The sequence below is a fragment of the Rattus rattus genome, chromosome 1, assembly GCF_011064425.1.
Source record: "Rattus rattus isolate New Zealand chromosome 1, Rrattus_CSIRO_v1, whole genome shotgun sequence".
NCBI classification, from domain to species: domain Eukaryota; kingdom Metazoa; phylum Chordata; class Mammalia; order Rodentia; family Muridae; genus Rattus; species Rattus rattus.
The window spans coordinates 47,498,425-47,519,242 of NC_046154.1; the positions used below are offsets into that span (position 1 = coordinate 47,498,425).

General features: G+C 49.8%; 1 protein-coding gene across 2 annotated transcripts; it reads left to right on the top strand.

The window, feature by feature from the left end:
• The first annotated feature begins 634 nt into the window (after positions 1 to 634).
• Positions 635 to 20,118, top strand: Dio1 (iodothyronine deiodinase 1). Of its 2 annotated transcripts, XM_032889191.1 has the most exons (4): positions 635 to 1,016; positions 13,347 to 13,490; positions 16,936 to 17,135; positions 19,178 to 20,118. In XM_032889191.1, the coding sequence occupies exons 1-4, from the start codon at positions 680 to 682 to the stop codon at positions 19,268 to 19,270; spliced, it is 774 nt and encodes a 257-aa protein (XP_032745082.1). In that variant the 5' UTR covers positions 635 to 679; the 3' UTR covers positions 19,271 to 20,118. The 2 variants fall into 2 exon arrangements, with proteins under 2 accessions (XP_032745082.1, XP_032745078.1); XM_032889187.1 differs by lacking the exon at positions 16,936 to 17,135 and having other exon boundaries at positions 637 to 1,016.
• The last annotated feature ends 700 nt before the right edge of the window (positions 20,119 to 20,818 follow it).

A 20,818-nucleotide genomic window follows, 5' to 3' on the forward strand; every position in this document is an offset into this window, starting at 1 on the left:
ACAGAGAAACCCTATTCCAAAAAACAAAACAAACAAACAAACAAAAACAAACCACTAATCATTTGCAAGAGATTATTTTTTCTTTCTCTTCCTTTTCTTTCCTTCTTCTCCTCTTCTTCCTCCTCCTTTTCTTCTTCACAGGGCCTGGAACTTACAAATGTACACCAGGATGGTTTTAAACTCATAGAGATCACCTGTCTCAGCCTCCTGAGTTCTGGGTTAAAAATGTGCTGCTACAGCAGCTGGAGTCTTCCAACAGACTCCTTTTTTGGTGTTTTTTTGTTTTGTTTTGTTTTGTTTTTAATGACTGGATATTAATTGTACATAGTGAAGTTCATTGTGTTTTTCAGGGTTCCTTCCAGGGTGATCTTTTCAAGTGTTTTTAAAAAAAAAAATTAGAGAGAAACTAAGAAATCTGATAACAAAGAATCCGGGAGGATAATTACTAGAGAGACCTCTGTGCCCTGGGTTTGGAATTTTCCATCTGATTGACAGCAAGGCAAACACCTGCTGTCCTGGCACGGTCCCCTTGTCAGGGTTGGCTGTCCTGGCACGGTCCCCTTGTCTGTCAGGGTTGGCTGCAGTACCTTGCACCTTTGTCCAGCTCCACCCAGCGTTGTCTGGCTGGGGCCTCTCCTTCAGTCCGTAGGCCTCAGAGCCAGTTCTGCCCCGTGCTGAGATGGGGCTGTCCCAGCTATGGCTGTGGCTGAAGCGGCTTTTGATATTTCTGCAGGTAGCCTTGGAGGTGGCTACAGGCAAGGTGCTAATGACACTGTTCCCAGAGAGAGTCAAGCAGAACATCCTGGCCATGGGCCAAAAGACCGGAATGACCAGGAATCCCCGATTCGCCCCTGACAACTGGGTCCCCACCTTCTTCAGCATCCAGTACTTCTGGTTCGTCCTGAAGGTCCGCTGGCAGAGACTGGAAGACAGGGCTGAGTATGGGGGGCTGGCCCCCAACTGCACCGTGGTCTGCCTCTCAGGACAGAAGTGCAACGTCTGGGATTTCATTCAAGGTCAGCTCAGGGGCTCGGCTCAGAGTAGTGGGGATGGGTTGGGTGGAGAGGTGGGACAGAAAGCAACAATCTTTCTATCTCCCATCCAGCTGCTCCTGGGCAACGGCTTGTCCTCCTGCTCCGTGGGGGAACTCGCCCAGGTTTTCTATCTCTTGGCTGATATCTTCCCAGGGTGCATATCACAAGCCATGCGCTCTGGCCTCCCAGCCCCTGGACATGGGCAGTTCATCTTTATCTGGCGAAATCCTTCTCAGCCACTTCCTGACTTACTCTTTTAAAGTGCCAACTAGCATCCTACAGGTTGCTTTATTGACACTCAAGGTTTGCAGTTATGAGTGGGTACTTAAGTTTCACCCTCACTAGACTATAAATTCACAGGGGGTGCCCCAGTCCGCATAACGCATAACGTGTTTATGCGTGAGATCTCTCAGTAGTCCATCCTTTTCTCCATCAGGTACAATGATCTGTTTGGGTTCTGGAATCCCTAAGTAGTCCTCACTGCTCCTCTCCCCAGCAGACCATCTCTCTGCTCTGCTCCCTCCACTTCTCCACTTGACGGCTGCCAGATCACTCTTTCCCAAGACGACCCAGCACAGCACCCTGCAGCACCGTGCTCCTGCACTCAGGGGGAGTCCTGGGCTCAGACTGGTGTTCGGTCTTCCCTAGTAAGGCTTGGAATTTTCACCCCAGCGTTATTTCCAAGATTCCTTCACGATAACTCTACTAGCTCAATGTGGGGCTTACCCATCCTGGGCTTGACTTCTCTGTGCCTTGGCTAACACCATGTATGATTTGGGACACCCTTCTGAGTGGCCAGCCACCTTCCCCGATCCACCAGGGTCCAACTCTCATACCTCATCCTCTGAAATACCACTTCAGGTCTCTCTAATGAGCGAGCTGCTGTCTCCCTGCTGGACCCAGGCTTCCCTGCCTGCCCCTTCCCTCAAAGAACTGCTTCTTCCTACCCAGCTGCTGCCACCCCTGCTCCCCTCAGCAGAGCTCCCTGGGAAAGAGATGTGGTTGATTTAGTTAACCCCAGGGCACCAAGACAGGGGGATAACCCAGTGCTTTTCAAAGCATGTTCTTTGGAATCCAAGCCCTTCAGATAAGCCTCACTACTTAAGAGTTTCCAGGGCAAACCAGTTTGGGAACCCCCACATCTTGTGTCAGCCTCCTGTGATCTCCACAAGACAAGAGGCACATGAAACACCCAGAAAAGCTGTAGGGCTTAAAAGCAGAACTGTAAAATATGCCTCCCCTCCCAACTCCTCTCAGGAAGCCTTTGATCATCATGCTGATTCCTAATGCCACCCTTGGGGACATGTTGACCTAACAGGAGCCCCTCATTCTAGAGAGGAATGGAGAGATTTGAGAGGCCAAGCTGACTGACTGACTGAGTGTCAGGTCAGACTCAGAATCAGCCTTCTTCTATCCATCTCACAGTGCTCCTTGATGGACAGTCACGGAGTGGTCCCTTGTGTGCCAGACCCTCAGCTAAACATCCAGAGCTTAGGCAAGATCCTTCTTCTAGATGTAAGGGCTTTGCAGTTCTGTGGCAGAGATAAATGGGACAGGCAAATTCAATGGTCCTGTGGGCAGGGAGGGCCTGACTGCCTGCAGGACTTGGAAGGCTTCCTGGAAGGGGTGTGTTTGGAACTAATGAATACGAATTTTGTAGACTGAGGAGAATGTTCAAAGTAGAAGAAGAATGAGTCTCTCTCTCTCTCTCTCTCTCTCTCTCTCTCTCTCTCTCTCTCTCCCCCTCATTAATGAATTTAAACTGTAACATGAAAAGGACCTTAATTTATTCAGCCAACAGCATCCAGCACTGGCAGTGAGAGCAATGAGAATGGTGGTTTTTATGCTGTGTTTCTGGTGTGCCAGACACTGGTGGGACAGAACAGAACAGAGACAATCTGAAAAGCAGTTCCCTGGAAGCCACCCGCCCTGGGGCCAGTTCACGGAGCCCACTTGTGTCCATTAACTGTCCTCTCTCAGTTAAAAAAAAAATCTGTTTTCCAGGTGTGGTGGCAAACACCTGGTGTCCCAGCACTAGGGAAGCAGAGGCAGGAGGATTGGGATTCAGAACTAACCTGGGGCTCAAAAACTATTGCCTGGGTCCATGGCTCGATGGTGGAGAGTTTGCCGAACATACACAAGACTCTGTGTTTAATCTTCAACCCAGAAATAAGAAAACACAGAGTGCTCAGCAAATCAGGCATGGTGTCAGGTGTCTATAATCTCCAAACTCTGGAAGTAGAGACAAGAAGATCAGAATTTCAAGCTCGTGCTACTTAGAGAATTGTAGGCCAGCCCAGGCTACATGAGGCCCTGATTAAAATAGAGAAAGTAGGATGCAGTGGACTGGAGAGATGGCTTGGCAGTTAGGAGTGGCTGCTGCTCTTCTAGAAATCCTGAGTTTAGTTTCTAGGACCCATCTATGTTGGGCAGCTCACAACTGCCTGTAACTCCAGCTCCATGGGATTCACCTCCCTCTTCTGGCCTCTGCAGGCACCTGGACACAGGTACACACAAAACACACACACACACACACACACACACACACACATCACAAAAACACACACACACACACACACACACACACACACACACACACACACACACACACATACACACACACACACACACACACACACACACACACACACACACACACACACACACACACACACACACACACACACACACACACACACACACACACACACAAAAACACACACACACTTTTAAGAAAGAAAAGGACTGTACAGCTTTTCCTGATCCCTGCTGATGTATCAGAAAGCGAATGATACAGGAGGCAGAGATAGACCACCTAACCTCCATTTTATAACACAGAGTTGATTTTCAGCACAATGACACAGCAAACGTGCCCTGAAATCACAGGCACTGGTAAAACAGACATAAGTGCCACTGGTCTCTGCCCTAGCACACTTCACAGATCAGAGGGAGAGGTAGAATGGGAGGGGGGAGGTTCTGGTGAACTCAAGCTCCCTGCAGCAGGGAGGACTTTGGGAGCCTAGCAGCCCTGAAGCTCTGGGTCAAACAAGGACAAGAATGCAGGGAACAGCCTAGGACAGAGGGGGAGGGCAGGTGAGTTCCCAGATGTAGAAACTGGGTGCAAGGGGAGGCTGCTGAGGCCATCAGGGACCAGAGCTGGAGGGTGTCCTGTCTCCTACCTGCAGGTACACACACGCCTCAGGGTGTTGGTTGGTTTATCAAGATCAAAGACATCCCATAGCTCTTCAGAAACTCCCAGGCCTTTGACACACCAAAGGATGCTTTGGGTATAGATGCAGAACTCATTTTTTTTAGTATAGAATAGAGTTTATTCAGTACATGGGAGGGGAGTTGAGAGGGTAGTAGGGACAGAGAAAGACAGAAGGAGAGGGAGAGGGAGAGGAATAGGGAAGTAGAGGCTGGCCATGAGCAGTGGAGAGAGAGGTGGGAGGGAAATGGGAGGACAGAGCAGGGGCAAGAAGGCAAGAGCAGGGATTGGGGATTTAGCTCAGTGGTAGAGCGCTTGCCTAGCAACCGCAAGGCCCTGGGTTCGGTCCCCAGCTCCGGAAAAAAAGAAAAAAAAAAAAAAGTTAGGGGTTGGGGAAAAAAAACAGGAGAAGAAAAAGAATAAAAAAGAACAAAAAAAAAAGAAAAAAAAAGAAGAAAAAAAAAAAAAAAAAAAAAAAACCAAACAAAGAAGGCAAGAGCAAGAGAGAACAAGAGTCCAGAGCTCATTTTAAAGCCACCAATTGGAAGGCCATGAAGATTTCTTATAGATGATCTAGTATAACCCCTTCGACTGTTTCAGACACAAAGGGCTAGAGTGGCACAGAACCGTCCAGAGTCCCATAGTGGGTTCTCAGTGGAATAAGAACAAGAGCTTGTGCTTGGGCTTTTTTTTTTTTTTTTTTTTTTTGGTTCTTTTTTTGAGCTGGGGACCCGAACCCAGGGCCTTGCGCTTCCTAGGCAAGCGCTCTACCACTGAGCTAAATCCCCAACCCCAACATTCCCCGGAGCTGGGGACCGAACCCAGGGCCTTGCGCTTGCTAGGCAAGTGCTCTACCGCTGAGCTAAATCCCCAACCCCGCTTCGGGGCTTTCTACTGCTGCATGGGACACTGGAGCCTCAGATTCTGGGCCATTTCTGATCCTCTGCATGGCCCTAAACACAGACACACACAGACAGACAGACACACACACAGAGAGAGACAGACAGACAGACAGACACACACACACACACACACACACACACACACACACACACAGTATGCACATACTCCTGACCATCACACATGCACAGAGTTAACCATTGATCTGCAATCTCCCCAAGTATACAGAGGAGGTATCACCTGGTAAAAGGGGTTTCTGTACAGAGAGAGAGCCTGGGCCAGAGGCTCACATGCTGGCCCAGGAGGCATGAGCATGAGCCCAGTCCAGTCGCACTCTGGAGCTATTTTTGTTTATACAGCAGACCTAACCTCGAGTCCTTACCTGACACCCTCACGATGTGGCCTGTGGCCTGTGGACACTCGCAGTGTGCCAGCCATCAGCACACATATTTCCTCTTTCTGCTGCCAGGTAGACTTTGCCCTTGCTGCTCATCACCATGCCGACCACACTCTAGAAAGTTAAACAGATGTGCCTGTCCTTTCTGGAGCCTGTTGAATTTTTGCCCATTAAAAGCAAAATCCCAGACAGCTAACATTTCAAACTGGTCCTAACTTGAAATCAGTTTTCTTATCATCTGGAGTGGTTCTCTGGGGTCATTACAGTCTAGTGACCAGCCACTTGTCAGTGGCTGGCTTCAGAGCCTCTCCTGAGAAGGCCTGGGCCCCTCCCTGTCACATGGAAAGGAATCATGATTCAATCAACCATCAGGGACAGAGAAGGCCCCCCCTCAGGGGCCTCCCAGGGCCTCCTAGAAAAACAGTTTGTGAACCAGACTCGGAGGGCTTGGTGTCTGCAGAGAAGCCAGCTGTCCTCTCTTTACACTGGAGGCTGAACATTTATTTGTTTATTTACTTTAAAAATTATTGTGTGTGTGTTTTACGTGGACACATGTACACGTCGCAGCATACATGTGGAGGTTAAGGGACAACTCAAAGGAACAGGTTCTTTCCTTCCACCCTGTAGGTTCTGGGAACCAAATTGAAGTCACCAAGCTTGGCAGCAAGCCCTCTTACCTCTGAGCCACCTTGCTGGCCCCAAGTTATGAAATTATTCTTGTGCTTCTCTTTTTACTTGAGTACTAGAAAACTTAAAGTCAATATACAGCTGTGTCCTGACAAAGATACAGCTGCTGAGGATACAGGTCAGTGTATCTATTGCCCAGCATGTCTGAGGCCTTGGGTTTCAACATCCTGCATTGCCAAAAAATAAACTGAATTTCAAAGGTGCATAGCATTTTGAAGCTTCTTTGCCCATTTCCTGTCCTGTTCTACGCTTTTCAGAAGGCCATGATCTCTTTCCTTGGCAATTATGTGCTATTTTAACATGTATGTAAGCTGCTTCAACCCCCATACAGAGCCAGGAGGATGTGGAACAAATGGCAGGAAACACGGGGCAGCTGAGGAGCTTCCGCCACTGTCTAGCAGCAGCACGCTCTTCAGGGCCGCCTCTCCCCGCCTGTGCGCTGCTGGGGCTCCCACTTCTCCAGTGCCGTCCAGTTGCTGCTCCGCAGCTCCATTCCCACTCTGTCCCTTCTCTACCCATTCCCACTCTGTCCCTTCTCTACCCATTCCCACCCTGTCCCTTCTCTACCCAGTCCCACTCTGTCCCTTCTCTATCCATTCCCACTCTGTCCCTTCTCTATCCATTCCCACTCTGTCCCTTCTCTACCCAGTCCCACTCTGTCCCTTCTCTATCCATTCCCACTCTGTCCCTTCTCTATCCATTCCCACTCTGTCCCTTCTCTATCCATTCCCACTCTGTCCCTTCTCTACCCAAAACCACTCTGTCCCTTCTCTATCCATTCCCACTCTGTCCCTTCTCTACCCACTCTGTCCCTTCTCTATCCATTCCCACTCTGTCCCTTCTCTACCCATTCCCACTGTCCCTTCTCTACCCAGTCCCACTCTGTCCCTTCTCTACCCAGTCCCACTCTGTCCCTTCTCTACCCAGTCCCACTCTGTCCCTTCTCTATCCATTCCCACTGTCCCTTCTCTATCCATCTCTGTCCCTTCTCTACCCATTCCCACTCTGTCCCTTCTCTACCCATTCCCACTCTGTCCCTTCTCTACCCATTCCCACTCTGTCCCTTCTCTACCCAGTCCCACTCTGTCCCTTCTCTACCCAGTCCCACTCTGTCCCTTCTCTACCCAGTCCCACTCTGTCCCTTCTCTACCCAGTCCCACTCTGTCCCTTCTCTACCCATTCCCACTCTGTCCCTTCTCTATCCATTCCCACTCTGTCCCTTCTCTATCCATTCCCACTCTCTGTCTCTTCTCTATCCATTCCCACTCTCCCATTCTCTATACCCCACCCCACTCTGTCCCTTCTCTACCCAGTCCCACTCTGTCCCTTCTCTACCCAGTCCCACTCTGTCCCTTCTCTACCCAGTCCCACTCTGTCCCTTCTCTATCCATTCCCACTCTGTCCCTTCTCTACCCATTCCCACTCTGTCCCTTCTCTACCCATTCCCACTCTGTCCCTTCTCTACCCAGTCCCACTCTGTCCCTTCTCTACCCAGTCCCACTCTGTCCCTTCTCTACCCAGTCCCACTCTGTCCCTTCTCTATCCATTCCCACTCTGTCCCTTCTCTACCTATTCCCACTCTGTCCCTTCTCTATCCATTCCCACTGTCCCTTCTCTATCCATTCCCACTCTGTCCCTTCTCTATCCATTCCCACTCTGTCCCTCCTCTACCCATTCCCACTCTGTCCCTTCTCTATCCATCCCACTCTGTCCCTTCTCTATCCATTCCCCACTCTGTCCCTTCTCTATCCATTCCCACTCTGTCTCTTCTCTACCCATTCCCACTCTGTCCCTCCTCTACCCATTCCCACTCTGTCCCTTCTCTACCCATTCCCACTCTGTCCCTTCTCTACCCATTCCCACTCTGTCCCTTCTCTATCCATTCCCACTGTCCCTTCTCTACCCATTCCCACTCTGTCCCTTCTCTATCCATTCCCACTCTGTCCCTCCTCTACCCATTCCCACTCTGTCCCTTCTCTATCCATTCCCACTCTGTCCCTTCTCTATCCATTCCCACTCTGTCCCTTCTCTATCCATTCCCACTGTCCCTTCTCTATCCATTCCCACTCTGTCCCTTCTCTATCCATTCCCACTCTGTCTCTTCTCTACCCATTCCCACTCTGTCCCTCCTCTACCCAGTCCCACTCTGTCCCTTCTCTACCCAGTCCCACTCTGTCCCTTCTCTATCCATTCCCACTCTGTCCCTTCTCTACCCATTCCCACTGTCCCTTCTCTATCCATTCCCACTCTGCCTCTTCTCTATCCATTCCCACTGTCCCTTCTCTATCCATTCCCACTGTCCCTTCTCTACCCATTCCCACTCTGTCCCTTCTCTATCCATTCCCACTCTGTCCCTTCTCTACCCATTCCCACTGTCCCTTCTCTATCCATTCCCACTCTGTCCCTTCTCTATCCATTCCCACTCTGTCCCTTCTCTATCCATTCCCACTCTGTCCCTTCTCTACCCATTCCCACTCTGTCCCTTCTCTACCCATTCCCACTCTGTCCCTTCTCTATCCATTCCCACTCTGTCCCTTCTCTACCCATTCCCACTCTGTCCCTTCTCTACCCATTCCCACTCTGTCCCTTCTCTACCCATTCCCACTCTGTCCCTTCTCTATCCACTCTGTCCCTTCTCTATCCATTCCCACTCTGTTTCTTCTCTACCTATTCCCACTCTGTCCCTTCTCTATCCATTCCCACTGTCCCTTCTCTATCCATTCCCACTGTCCCTTCTCTATCCATTCCCACTCTGTCCCTTCTCTACCCAGTCCCACTCTGTCCCTTCTCTATCCATTCCCACTGTCCCTTCTCTACCCAGTCCCACTCTGCCCCTTCTCTATCCATTCCCACTCTGTCCCTTCTCTACCCATTCCCACTCTGTCCCTTCTCTACCCAGTCCCACTATGTCCCTTCTCTACACATTCCCACTCTGTCCCTTTTCTATCCATTCCCACTCTGTCCCTTCTCTACCCATTCCCACTCTGTCCCTTCTCTACCCATTCCCACTCTGTCCCTTCTCTATCCATTCCCACTCTGTCCCTTCTCTATCCATTCCCACTCTGTCCCTTCTCTATCCATTCCCACTGTCCCTTCTCTATCCATTCCCACTCTGTCCCTTCTCTACCCATTCCCACTCTGTCCCTTCTCTATCCATTCCCACTGTCCCTTCTCTATCCATTCCCACTCTGTCCCTTCTCTACCCAGTCCCACTCTGTCCCTTCTCTATCCATTCCCACTGTCCCTTCTCTATCCATTCCCACTCTGTCCCTTCTCTATCCATTCCCACTCTGTCCCTTCTCTACCCATTCCCACTCTGTCCCTTCTCTATCCATTCCCACTCTTCTCTATCCATTCCCACTCTGTCCCTTCTCTACCCAGTCCCACTCTGTCCCTTCTCTATCCATTCCCACTGTCCCTTCTCTACCCAGTCCCACTCTGCCCCTTCTCTATCCATTCCCACTCTGTCCCTTCTCTATCCATTCCCACTGTCCCTTCTCTACCCAGTCCCACTCTGCCCCTTCTCTACACAGCAGCTAGTGTGCTACTCAAGTGTGAAGTTGATTGTACATGAAGCTAGAGAACTTTGAAAGCATCAGACCCTAGTCTGGTTTCCTTTAACGAATAATTTTATTATGTTCAAATTTTATTTTTATGTGCATGTATGCATATAGCTACATGTACATTGGTACAAGATGGGTACAAGTTTCCCACAAGTGTGCCATGGGGCATGTGTGGAGGTTCAGGCAAAATGGCTCAGTGGGTAAAAGTATCTGTAGCCAAGTCAGACAACCTGAGTTCAATCCCCAAGACCCTCATAGTGGCAAGAAAGAAGACTTGCAAGTTGTCATCTTCTGACCTCCACACAGGCATACCAACTGCACACACACACACACACACACACACACACACACACACACACACACCCATATACACATACATATATACCCATACATACACATGTACACATAAACACACAGATACAGACATACACACAAACACAAAGAAATACACACACACGCACACCTTCACCCACCACACCCATATACACACCCACATACACATGCATATATACCACACTTGCACATGCACACATAAACACACACACACACACACACACACACATGACAAGGAGTTTGGCATCCAGAGAACTAAAAGCATCTGTAGACTTGGATATGAGTTGCCTTTTAACAAGTTAGATCACATCTGCAGTCACTGTGGTTGGGATGTCCACCACTGGCCACCCCTGAGGGGTACCACCACCGGACTGAGAATGAATTCTATCTCAGTGACTCCAGAACAAAAGACCTGAATGGGGAGTGCTGCCTGCCCCTAGCTGCTAGGACAGGAGCATGCCCATTTCTCTGGTCTTCCAAAGAGCAAGGCTGGACACACTGTCCCAGCAGTCACACGCAGAATAGAAATTCCAAATGAGAAAGAGGATTAAGGAGCCAGGTGGACAGGAATTATAGCCTATGCCCACCCCCCCCTGCTTATAGCTCTGGCATTCTACCACAGCTAAAATAAAACCCAGCACCTCTTTCTCTGGCCCATGACAGCTTCTGCCAACTCCACCCCTGGTCCCCCCCTGCCACGTTCCAGACAGTGGTCCTGTGGGTCCTTAAACAAACTGGGCTCTGTCCCTCCTTGAGGACTTTGAACATTGACTCGCTTTGCCTGAAATGCCCTTCTTCTTTTCTCCAGGGCTGATTTGTTCCAGTCCTTAGGCTCTCAGGTTGAACGGCAGCTCCCCAGAGGCCCCCCCTGCTCCACCTGTCTGCAGTGGGCCAGCCTTTCTGAGCTCTTTCATAACATTTACAGGTTTCACAATGCTTCCCTTGCCCGTTCATTGCCTGTGGCCCAGCTGAACAAACCCCATGCCACATGGAGACGGATTCCTGATGGCTTCCTTCTCCACTGACTGCTGCCTGTGGTGACAACCCTGGCAAACTGTAAATTCGGAATAAATGCTTATAGGGAGAATGTGTGTGCTCAAAGCAGGGGACAGGAGTAAGAACCCTAAGGCCAAGGAGCTGCTTGGGTGATGTAGCTGCTTAAACAGGTCACGTCACTGTGTAGGACGAGCAAACCTCCAAATAGATGTGTGGCTAGGGCTCAACAGGTCTTCAGCTTTAGCAATAGAAACCTCAGGGTATAATAGCGGCTCACCTAGGACTTTCCTCAGCTTTGACTGAGGGGTTACAGAAAGCTCCTGCCTACAGCTGACTTCATAGGCTTGAGACCAAGGGTTCCCACGATCAGAAAGGCCTGGTGCTTGGGGATTCAGTACTTTGCAGAAGTTAGCCTGAGATTCCTCCTGATGTCCTCTTTTTCGGAGGGTGGTATTGTGAGTCAGGGTCTCACTACATGACTGGCCTCAAACTCACAGCAATCACCTGCCTCAGCCTCCCCAGTTCTGGGACTACAAGCTTGTACCACTATGCCCAACCATGAGTTCATCTTCAAATCTGCATTTAGTTGTTAAACCTGTGGGACAATGGGTGAGCTCTGGGGCCCTGGACCTCAGGACCCTCAGCGCACACAGGTACAGCCTTTTCTGAATGTCTGAGACATGCTATTCTCCAGGACTCACGCTTCTATCTCTGGGTGTGCCTTCCTGCTCCTACAGTGAATGTTGTCACTTTCTGCCCTTCTGGGCAAGATCACTAAACAGGAAAGGCAGGATCTAGTGTGGGCATCCTCCAGTGTCTCATCCCCATCGTGAACTGGCATTGACACTGTGCAATTTGGTAAGTGACTAGGAGGGACCTGGAGGGAGAGGCCTCCACCTCATAAAGGTACCTGGAACATCCAGAAATAGAAAAAGCTATGCCCAGTGGCAGGAAGGACAGGCAGGTAGGAGGGGGCAGCTGCTGGCTCAGCATTGGTGCTCCTGGCTGAGAGCGGGTGCTTGGGGCTTCAATATGACCACGGGGGCCTGTTGTCACCCTTCCAACATCCTTGGGCTTAGGAGAGTGTGGCGTTAAATAGCAGCTACCTAAAACACATGACAGGTGACGAGAGAGGACACAGAGGCATGAAGCATCTGTATAGCAAACTTGGCAGCTCTTGCTTTGTTTTCAATGATGGTTGTTTCGCAGCAGTTCCCACCCCTGTCCCCTTTGGGGTGCCATTTTCACCGTTCTGCTACATCAGAGCCCAATGAGTAGATCCAAGCTCCTCACAATAGCGGATGTTTGCTGAGCATCTCCTATGGGCCAGGCACCTTATTAAACCCATATCAGCATTGGTTTACTTACTTTCATAATGATGCTGCAAAGTGTGTGATGTTTTAAGATTTACTCTCTGTCTGATGTGTATGAGAGCCTGCGTATACGTATGTGCACCATCTGTGTGCCTGGTGCCTCAGAGACCAGAAGACAGTGTCTGATCCCTGGACCTGGAGTTGCAGGTGGTTGTGGACCACCTCACGTGGGTGCTGAGAATGGACTCTGCGAGATCAGAGTGCTCTACAGTGCTGAGCCACATCCCAGCTCCCTGTAGAGTGTGTTTTCATGTCCACTGAGGAAGCGGAGGTCTTTTAATAGAGAGCACTGGCTTGCAAGTCCGGAAGTCAGTCTCCATTTTAACTCCATGGCTGCCCTGCTGTGTGTGGGTGCCGAAGCAAGTCCATAAACTTCAGGTGCTTTGTAAAAATGAGAGAGAATGGCCGGGCGTGGTGCTGTACTCAGGAGGCAGATCTCTGAGTTCAAGGCCAGCTTGGTCCACATCGTGAGTTCCAGGCTAGTCAGTGCTATAGAGTGAGACGTTGTCTCAAAAAGGGGGAGTAACTACCCACCCTGACTGTTAGCAATCACATCTCATCGAGGACGGGTGTCTGCCCACCTTATGAGCTACAGTCTGCAGGGAAGGATTTTTTTAATTTTGATTACCATCTAGCCGCCTGTGGTCACTGGGACACCTAACAAAACCTCTGCTTTCAGAAAGTCAAAAGCCAGCCCTAACCCCCACTAGTCACGCTGCCTAGGCTTGGACTCTACACGGTGCCCGGGACTCATCCCATAGGGACAGAAGGAACAGCATTGGACGCAGGAGGGAAGACTGTCCACGTGAAGGAAAGCGTGCAAGCCGCAGCTCCTATGGTTCCTTCCTGTTGCAGGCAGCAGACCCCTGGTGTTGAACTTCGGCAGCTGCACCTGACCTTCATTTCTCCTCAAATTTGACCAGTTCAAGAGACTTGTAGACGACTTTGCCTCCACAGCTGACTTCCTCATCATTTACATTGAAGAAGCTCACGCCACAGGTACAGAGCCTCCCGGCCTCTACTCTTTCCATTCTTATCTTTCTCCCATCATCGGAGCCCATGTTACAGTTGGGATGGGAAGGAGGGAGTGAGGGGAAGGAGGGAGGACCAGAGAAGCCCAGTACTGGCTTTCCCTCCTTCTCTCCCTCCGCAGTCTGCTTTCAACAAGGGCATAGAGAGCAGAAGTCTGAAGAGGAGCATAGTTAAGTGAGGACTTGGGGGAGGGCAACTGGTTTGAGCACACTGACAAGGAATTGAAACCTGGTGTGGCACAGTGAAAAGGGGTGCTCTGTAGCTATTTTTCAGGAGATATCCTAAGATCTAAAGGCCAGGACAATGGTTTGTCTGGATCATTCAGCTTTGGTAACCACCATACTCCTGGGGACACTGCTAACACAGATGCCTTCACAGATCTGAGTTGAGTTCTAGATGATGCTACCACCCCTGGTCTGAGGACCACACTGGGAGGAACACTGCTGTAGAACAGCTCTTTCGTACATAAGTAGGAGTCCCTTTCCAGCCCTAACCATGCCATTACCACTGTTGCCACACAAGGCACCTTGTTCCTATGCTAAGAAAGTTGAAACGGTGAGACAGGCTTTCCTTACAATGGATGGACAGAACTTCCTTCTAGAACCATCTACATCATGGTCCTTGAACTCTGCAGGATAATCAGGCATATCCCCCATTTTCCTGGCCCTCGTGGGGACTGGAGCCTTAAATTTAGCCCCAGTCACAAATTCAGAGCTTGAAGAAGGCTTCCACGGTGGAGGGGAACCAGTACTCACCTGCCTGTACACGTGGTGGGAGGCTCTGAATCCTTGTCACCTGGGACTCTGAAGGGTCCATGTCCCAGTCAGGGCTCTGTGGAAACTGGGTGAATGAACATCCAGGCTGCATTATCTTTGCTGACTTGCCCACAAGTGGGGGCACAGAGATCTCTCCGATCGCTTTCACCCCATTTGGCCAAGTGGTGCACCTCTCAGTGTGGTCTGTGCCCTAGTGTGGTATTGAAGTCCTTGAAGACAGGACCTCCTAGATTGCTGGTTGAAAATGCATAGTCCAGGACCCTAATCTAAGCCTACTATATTTTTAGTTCTCTGCACTCATAACACCTGAGAATTTTCAACTTAATACTGTGTTCATTTGACAGGCAGCTTCCCCTCTCATTCACATTTTGGGGAAATTTTAAAATATCACCAGATAATAAGTGCATGGATATTTAAGGTTTCCCATAAAACATATTTTCAAAGAATGGCTTATGCATCTGACCATGGTGGTATATGTCTTTAATTCCAACATTTGGGAGGCACAGTAGATGGATCTTTAGGTTCAAGGCCAGCTTGGTCTACAGAGTGAGTTCTAGTACAGCCAGGGCTACACAGAGAAACCCTGTCTCGAAAACAAAACAAAACAAAAAAAACAAAACAAAAAAAAAAAGGGAGGAGGGGGAGGGAGGGAGGGAGGGAGGAAGGAAGGGGCAGTTTAGGTAACAGGCTCTCCAGCACATGGCAGTGAATCTCTTTGTGAGAAGCAGCCCTGAGCAGTCAGTCCACTGAGATCTGTAGTCTCCATAGCTGAGAAGAGACAGGGCTTTGACAGTTTTAGAGATGACAGCTGGTGCTCAGCCAAAGCTGGTTAGCTTCTAGGGTGGCAGTTCTCAACTTCCATAAGGTCATCTGGAGATCCTATCTGGATGCTGGCGGGCTGGGGTGTGGCCAGGGAAAGCCGGGGTTGCTGGCCTAGGGGACCACACTTTGAGGAACAGAGTCTTAGAGGGCCCAGCTTTCATTTCCAAGAGAGTAAGTTGCTAGCAGGCTAGGGTCAACCCAGCACTGACTCCTGGTTCTGGTGTCCGATGCATTTGTCCTGAAGTCGGACCCAGGAAGTCTCACCCTTTCCAGAACTCAGACCTGTCCACCCACCTCAGCCCCTAAGGAAAAGCTTCCTGTAATTGTCACCTCTGGGTCTTGCTCCCCCACTGCAGACAGTTCTTCCTTCCTGTCTCCTGCTCTGAGATGCTTGCTTTATCAATCAGACAGAACTGGACATGAACTTCAGAGACAAAATGTCCAGAACTGGTGTCACCAAATATAGGGACCCCAGAGTCTGTAGCCAAAGTCAGTTGCTTGGCTTTCACGGTTTATCCAGGTAAAATGCAGGGGCTCATGACGCAGTGGGATGAATGGTCACAGGCTGGGTTTTAACTTGGGTCCAGGTCCTGGTCCATCATGTGCTGACCATGTGACCTCAGTCAACTTCCTGACTTGTTTTTCTACTTCAAACATAGAAGGACAGCGCTGCCTTGCAGAATCACTCGGCTGTGTTCAACAAGCTCTTGCTCTGTGCTCCAGCCCATGCTGGACCCAGGGAGGGAGAAATGAGCCTCCTTCCTATAGGAGCGCACCTTTAAAACTGAAAGACATTGGGTTGGGGATTTAGCTCAGCGGTAGAGCGCTTGCCTAGCAAGCGCAAGGCCCTGGGTTCGGTCCCCAGCTCTGGGGGAAAAAAACAAAACGAAACAAAACAAAACTGAAAGACATTAAGGAGCCTGGGATCTAGCTTGAGAGTGACAGGAATCCATCAAAAGATCAAGGCAGGGGAGTGACAAGGGCAGACTTGCATTTTGGGAAGAACACTGTGGTAAGAAATGGAAGAGTTGTTGAGATTCCAGAGCAGTAGATTTTGGTTTGGTTTGGTTTTGTGTTGTGTTTTTGAGATGGGTTTTTCTGATGTGGTCCTGGATGTCCTGGAACTCAGTCTGTATCCCATGCTGGCCTTTGCAGACCCTGCTGTCTCTGCCTCTGGAATGCTGGGATGAAGGCATGCAACACTGTTACCCAGCCAGACTAGTGGTTCTTAAACTGTCCAGTACATAACAATCATGGAGAAAAGTGTGAAAACTCAAGCTTAAGAACACCTTCCTTGATGGCCTAGAGCAAGGCCTGGTTACTAACAGGGGTTGGGGGTGAGGATGGGAGTCACGGAGAACGGGAAGGGGTGGAGGAGTCAGGGAGACGGGATGGGACCACGACTGAACACGGGACCTCACACCGATAACCCCAACTCTGACCTTTGCTTCTAACTTCGGTTGAGGCACCAACAACCCCGGCATGCTGGGAGCTGGCTCCACTCTCCCTGCCACCCTAGACAGGCTGACTCTTCCTCTAACAAAGCCCCCCCAGTGGTTCAAAGGAAGATCAAGAGCCACTTAGTCCAACTATCTCTCATTGAAGACCTGAGGCCTGCCAGTCGGCTACACGGGTAGTGCTTTGGTTCTGGTAACCTCCTGTGTGGCCTTGCATTTCATCTCTGACGGGAGACTTGGCCGATTTCTCCGACAGGACACTGCTATGTGAGGCTTTCTGTTAGAAATAGGTGGGACTTAGACTCTGGGAACTGTCTGTCACATCTGTGCAGCTGCAGTCTAACCTTCCTCTTGCAGATGGATGGGCTTTTAAGAACAACGTGGACATCAGGCAGCACCGAAGCCTCCAGGACCGCCTGCGGGCAGCACATCTGCTGCTGGCCAGGAGCCCCCAGTGTCCTGTGGTGGTGGACACAATGCAGAACCAGAGCAGCCAGCTCTATGCAGCTCTGCCTGAGAGGCTCTACGTGATACAGGAAGGCAGGATCTGCTACAAGGTGATGAGCTAGGCTCGGGGTCCAGGGAAGGGGAAGGGGATTAGTGTCACAGGGGCAGAAGAGGATTTCACCCCAGGGAGAGCACCACTCCATTACTTCTCACACATGTAACCTGGGGAGTCCTCGCACCTCAAAGCCTTCCTGTCTTCTCTCTTGCAAAATGAGATCGGTCTTTGCCCCGTGCTGTGTGAAGCGGTGCCCACGAACACGCTAGTTGTTGACTAGAGGTGCAATCTCCTGGCTTCCCCAGCATCCAATGTCTGGCTTAATCCTTATCTCTTGGTGTTGTTTAGTTTTTATTTATTTATCTGTCTGTCTATCTATCTGTCTATCTATCTATCTATCTATCTATCTATCTATCTATCTATCTATCTATCTATCTATCTTATTTGAGACCGGGTCTCTCTGCATAGCTTCAGCTGTCCTGGAACTCACCAGGCTGGCCTTGAACTCACAGAGCTCTGCCTGCCTCTGCCTTCCAAATGCTGGGATTGAAGGCATGTACTTTTATTCCTAGCCTTTAGTTTTGTTTTTAAAATTACATTTGAATTTGTCTTGCACATGTGGAGGAGGGAAACGCTGCCATGAGTGTGCATGGGTCAGAGGGTAATTTGTGGGGGTCAGTTTCTCCTTTCACTAGGCGAGTCTTGAGGATGAAACTCGGGACATCAGGCTTGGCAGCAGACACATTCACCCACTGAGCCGTCTTCACTGGCCCTGGGCTGAGTGGAAAATGGTTCCATTTTATATATGATCTTCAGAGAAGGAATGGCTTGCTCAAGGCACCAGGCAAGCAGTAGAGGAAGGCTCTGGTGCTAACACTGCTGAGGTGACCTGCTGGCTAGAAGTTAGAAATGAAACAGGAAAATGCCTTGGAAACAGGGTCAGCCCAGCTTCATGGCTGCTGTCACACAGATGTCGTTACTGGAATGCTGAGACTGCAAACAGGCAGATCTCTGAGGAACCATGGACAGGGAGTCTAGCCTAATTGGTAAACTCCGGACCAGTGAGAGACCATGTCTCAAAAAAGCAAGGCTGGAGCTGGAAAGATGGACCAGCAGTTAAGAGGCTGTACTTCCAGAGAATCTGAGTTCCCAGCAGGAGGCTCAGGACCAGCTGCACTTCCACGTCCACAGGACGCCAGGCCTTCTTTCGAAGTCCGTGAATACTGCTCTGGGGTGTACAGACCCCATACACCCTTCCCATACACCCTTCCCATACAGAGAATTTAAAAATATGACTAAGGATCAATACCCAAGGTTGACCTCTGGCTTCCACATGTACCTACACACACACACACACACACACACACACACACACACACACACACACACACAAATACACACACACACGCACGCACGCACGCACAGAGAAGGGAATGGGGTAACAGTAGAGTCAGCCTAGCAAGCCTGGGGAGGGATATGTAATGGGAATATGGGAACGCTGTAAGCAAGGTGTGAGGCACACTAAGGCGAGGCATGGGTAGGGAATTCGGCATTTAGAGGACCAGGATCTGGTTCTGGACCAGAGATCATCTTCCTCCAAAGGCCAAGGAGAGCCACAGGAAGTTTCTGGGCAGGAAAAGCATGGTCTGATCAGGTCTGTGCTTTCAAAAGATCGCTGGTGTCTGTGGAGAGAGAGGACAAAGAGCAGCGACTAAGGACAGGAAGTAAGATTCTTGCCCAAATCGGGTTGAAGAGGACTGAGCTAGGGCAGAGGGTCTGGACGGCCAGAGGTCGGTCTGCAGAAGGAACTCAGCATGAAGGCTGATGTTTCAAGAGGAGCTTATGGCCTGGTCCCCTTCTCCCAGACCTCTGTTGTTTTGCCTGTTTCCCCTCCTACTTCCCGGCCCTGTCTTAAATTGTAGAGAGTGTTGGACCACTCTCCACAGTTTCCAAGCGACCTGACCCACCTCAAGGCTGTAACTGTCCTGTGCTGACAACTCCACGTAGATATCCTTAGCCGAGATCTCTCAGCCATACCCCAGACATGACAGGCATTGTACAGTGAGACCTCTGACACCTGACTCACCTCTCTTGCAGGGTAAACCTGGCCCTTGGAACTACAATCCTGAGGAAGTCCGAGCTGTTCTGGAAAAGCTTTGCACCCCACCTGGACACGTGCCTCAGCTCTAGGGGGCCAGCAGGAAGGTCCCCCAAGCTTGGTACTCCTCCCCACCAGTACAGATGTCCTTTAGCTTTGACCTTCGTTCCCAGATCAATTACTAGCTCAGATTTTTCTGATCTGAACAAATAACTACCCGGGAGGCAATTCAGTTCACAGCACCCAACCAGTACAAATTGTTACAACCAGAGATAAAGCAATACCGAGCTGTTAGCAAAAGTAAGCGTGCAGCTCTGCACCACTCCCACAGCAGAGACCGATCCAGTGTGTGCCCCTTCTGGTGGAAGGGTACTCATGCTTGGTTGGCCGACTTCTGAAGTGTAGTGACTCATGATGATGACGTCAAAAGCTCAATCCATTTGTCCAAGTTTGCCACTCATAGAATCAGTTGTTTAGTACCAAGCGACAGGCAGGCATATTTCTACTTGTAGGAACCAAAGACATTGGAAACACTTTTCTGGCCCTAAGATTGAAATCCGTTAATATTGTTGGTGATAGGTGTTTCCATGGCAACCTATAATCTAATTCTGCTCCCTCTACCATCTTTGAATAGATTGCAGAGAAATCTGGCTCTCTGGTACTGACACAAAAGCTTTATAACTTTAACGAAACCAAATCACAAGCGCCAGCAAAAGCTGCCATTCCCCTGCTGTAACTCTGTTCCACTGGCGCCCAGTCTCTTACTGGTCTTTCATGTTAGATGGCTTTGGACTGACGGGTAGCCATGGGTTCATCTGTCATGTCTGCTTCTTTTTATATTTGTTTATGATGGTCACAGTGTAAAGTTCACACAGCTGTGACTTGATTTTTAAAAATGTCGGAAGATGCAACAAGCTAACGATTAAAACCCGTCAGGCTATTTTTGAATGGCTCCGGTGTGATCCTTACATCTTCCTTTCTGACTTGTGTATGTGGGCCTGCTCTGCCGTCTTTTCCGATAGCCCACGTGTAATGTAATCAGCTAAGGAACCGTTTGCTGGAGGGACCCCGTCCTGCAGGAAGAACGCTCGTATGTGGCACGCACCCAACGTGTTGTCCTGTGAAGTGTTGTGGAAGGGACGTAGCTGTTCACATCACAGCAAAGCACCTTTAGAGGTGATGCATGAATGGACCTGGGGAACATTCTCCAGCATCCAAACAGTTCCTCCTGGGCTCTGCCTTAGGGGCTACACCCAATACTGTAACACTGCATTTATGTATGGATTTAGGTGAGTCAGGATCTAGCTATAAAGTCTAGAGTGGCTGTGAACTTACAATCTCCAGACTCAGAGTAGCTGGGATTCCAGGTCTGTCCCCTATATCAAACTATTTTACTCTTACAAGCACTCGGTTTATTTCATTTTATTTAGACGGTGTCTCATGTAGTTCACATTGGCCTCAAATTCTAGGATAACCACGGTTATCCTCAAATTCCTGGTCCTTCTGCCTCCACTTAAAGGGATTAAAGGCGTGTGTCACTATGTTTACTGCTTTACCTTAAAAAAAAATCAGGTCGGGTATGATGCCTCACATCTTTAATCCCAGCACTCAAGAAGCAGAGGCATTCAGATTTCTGTGAG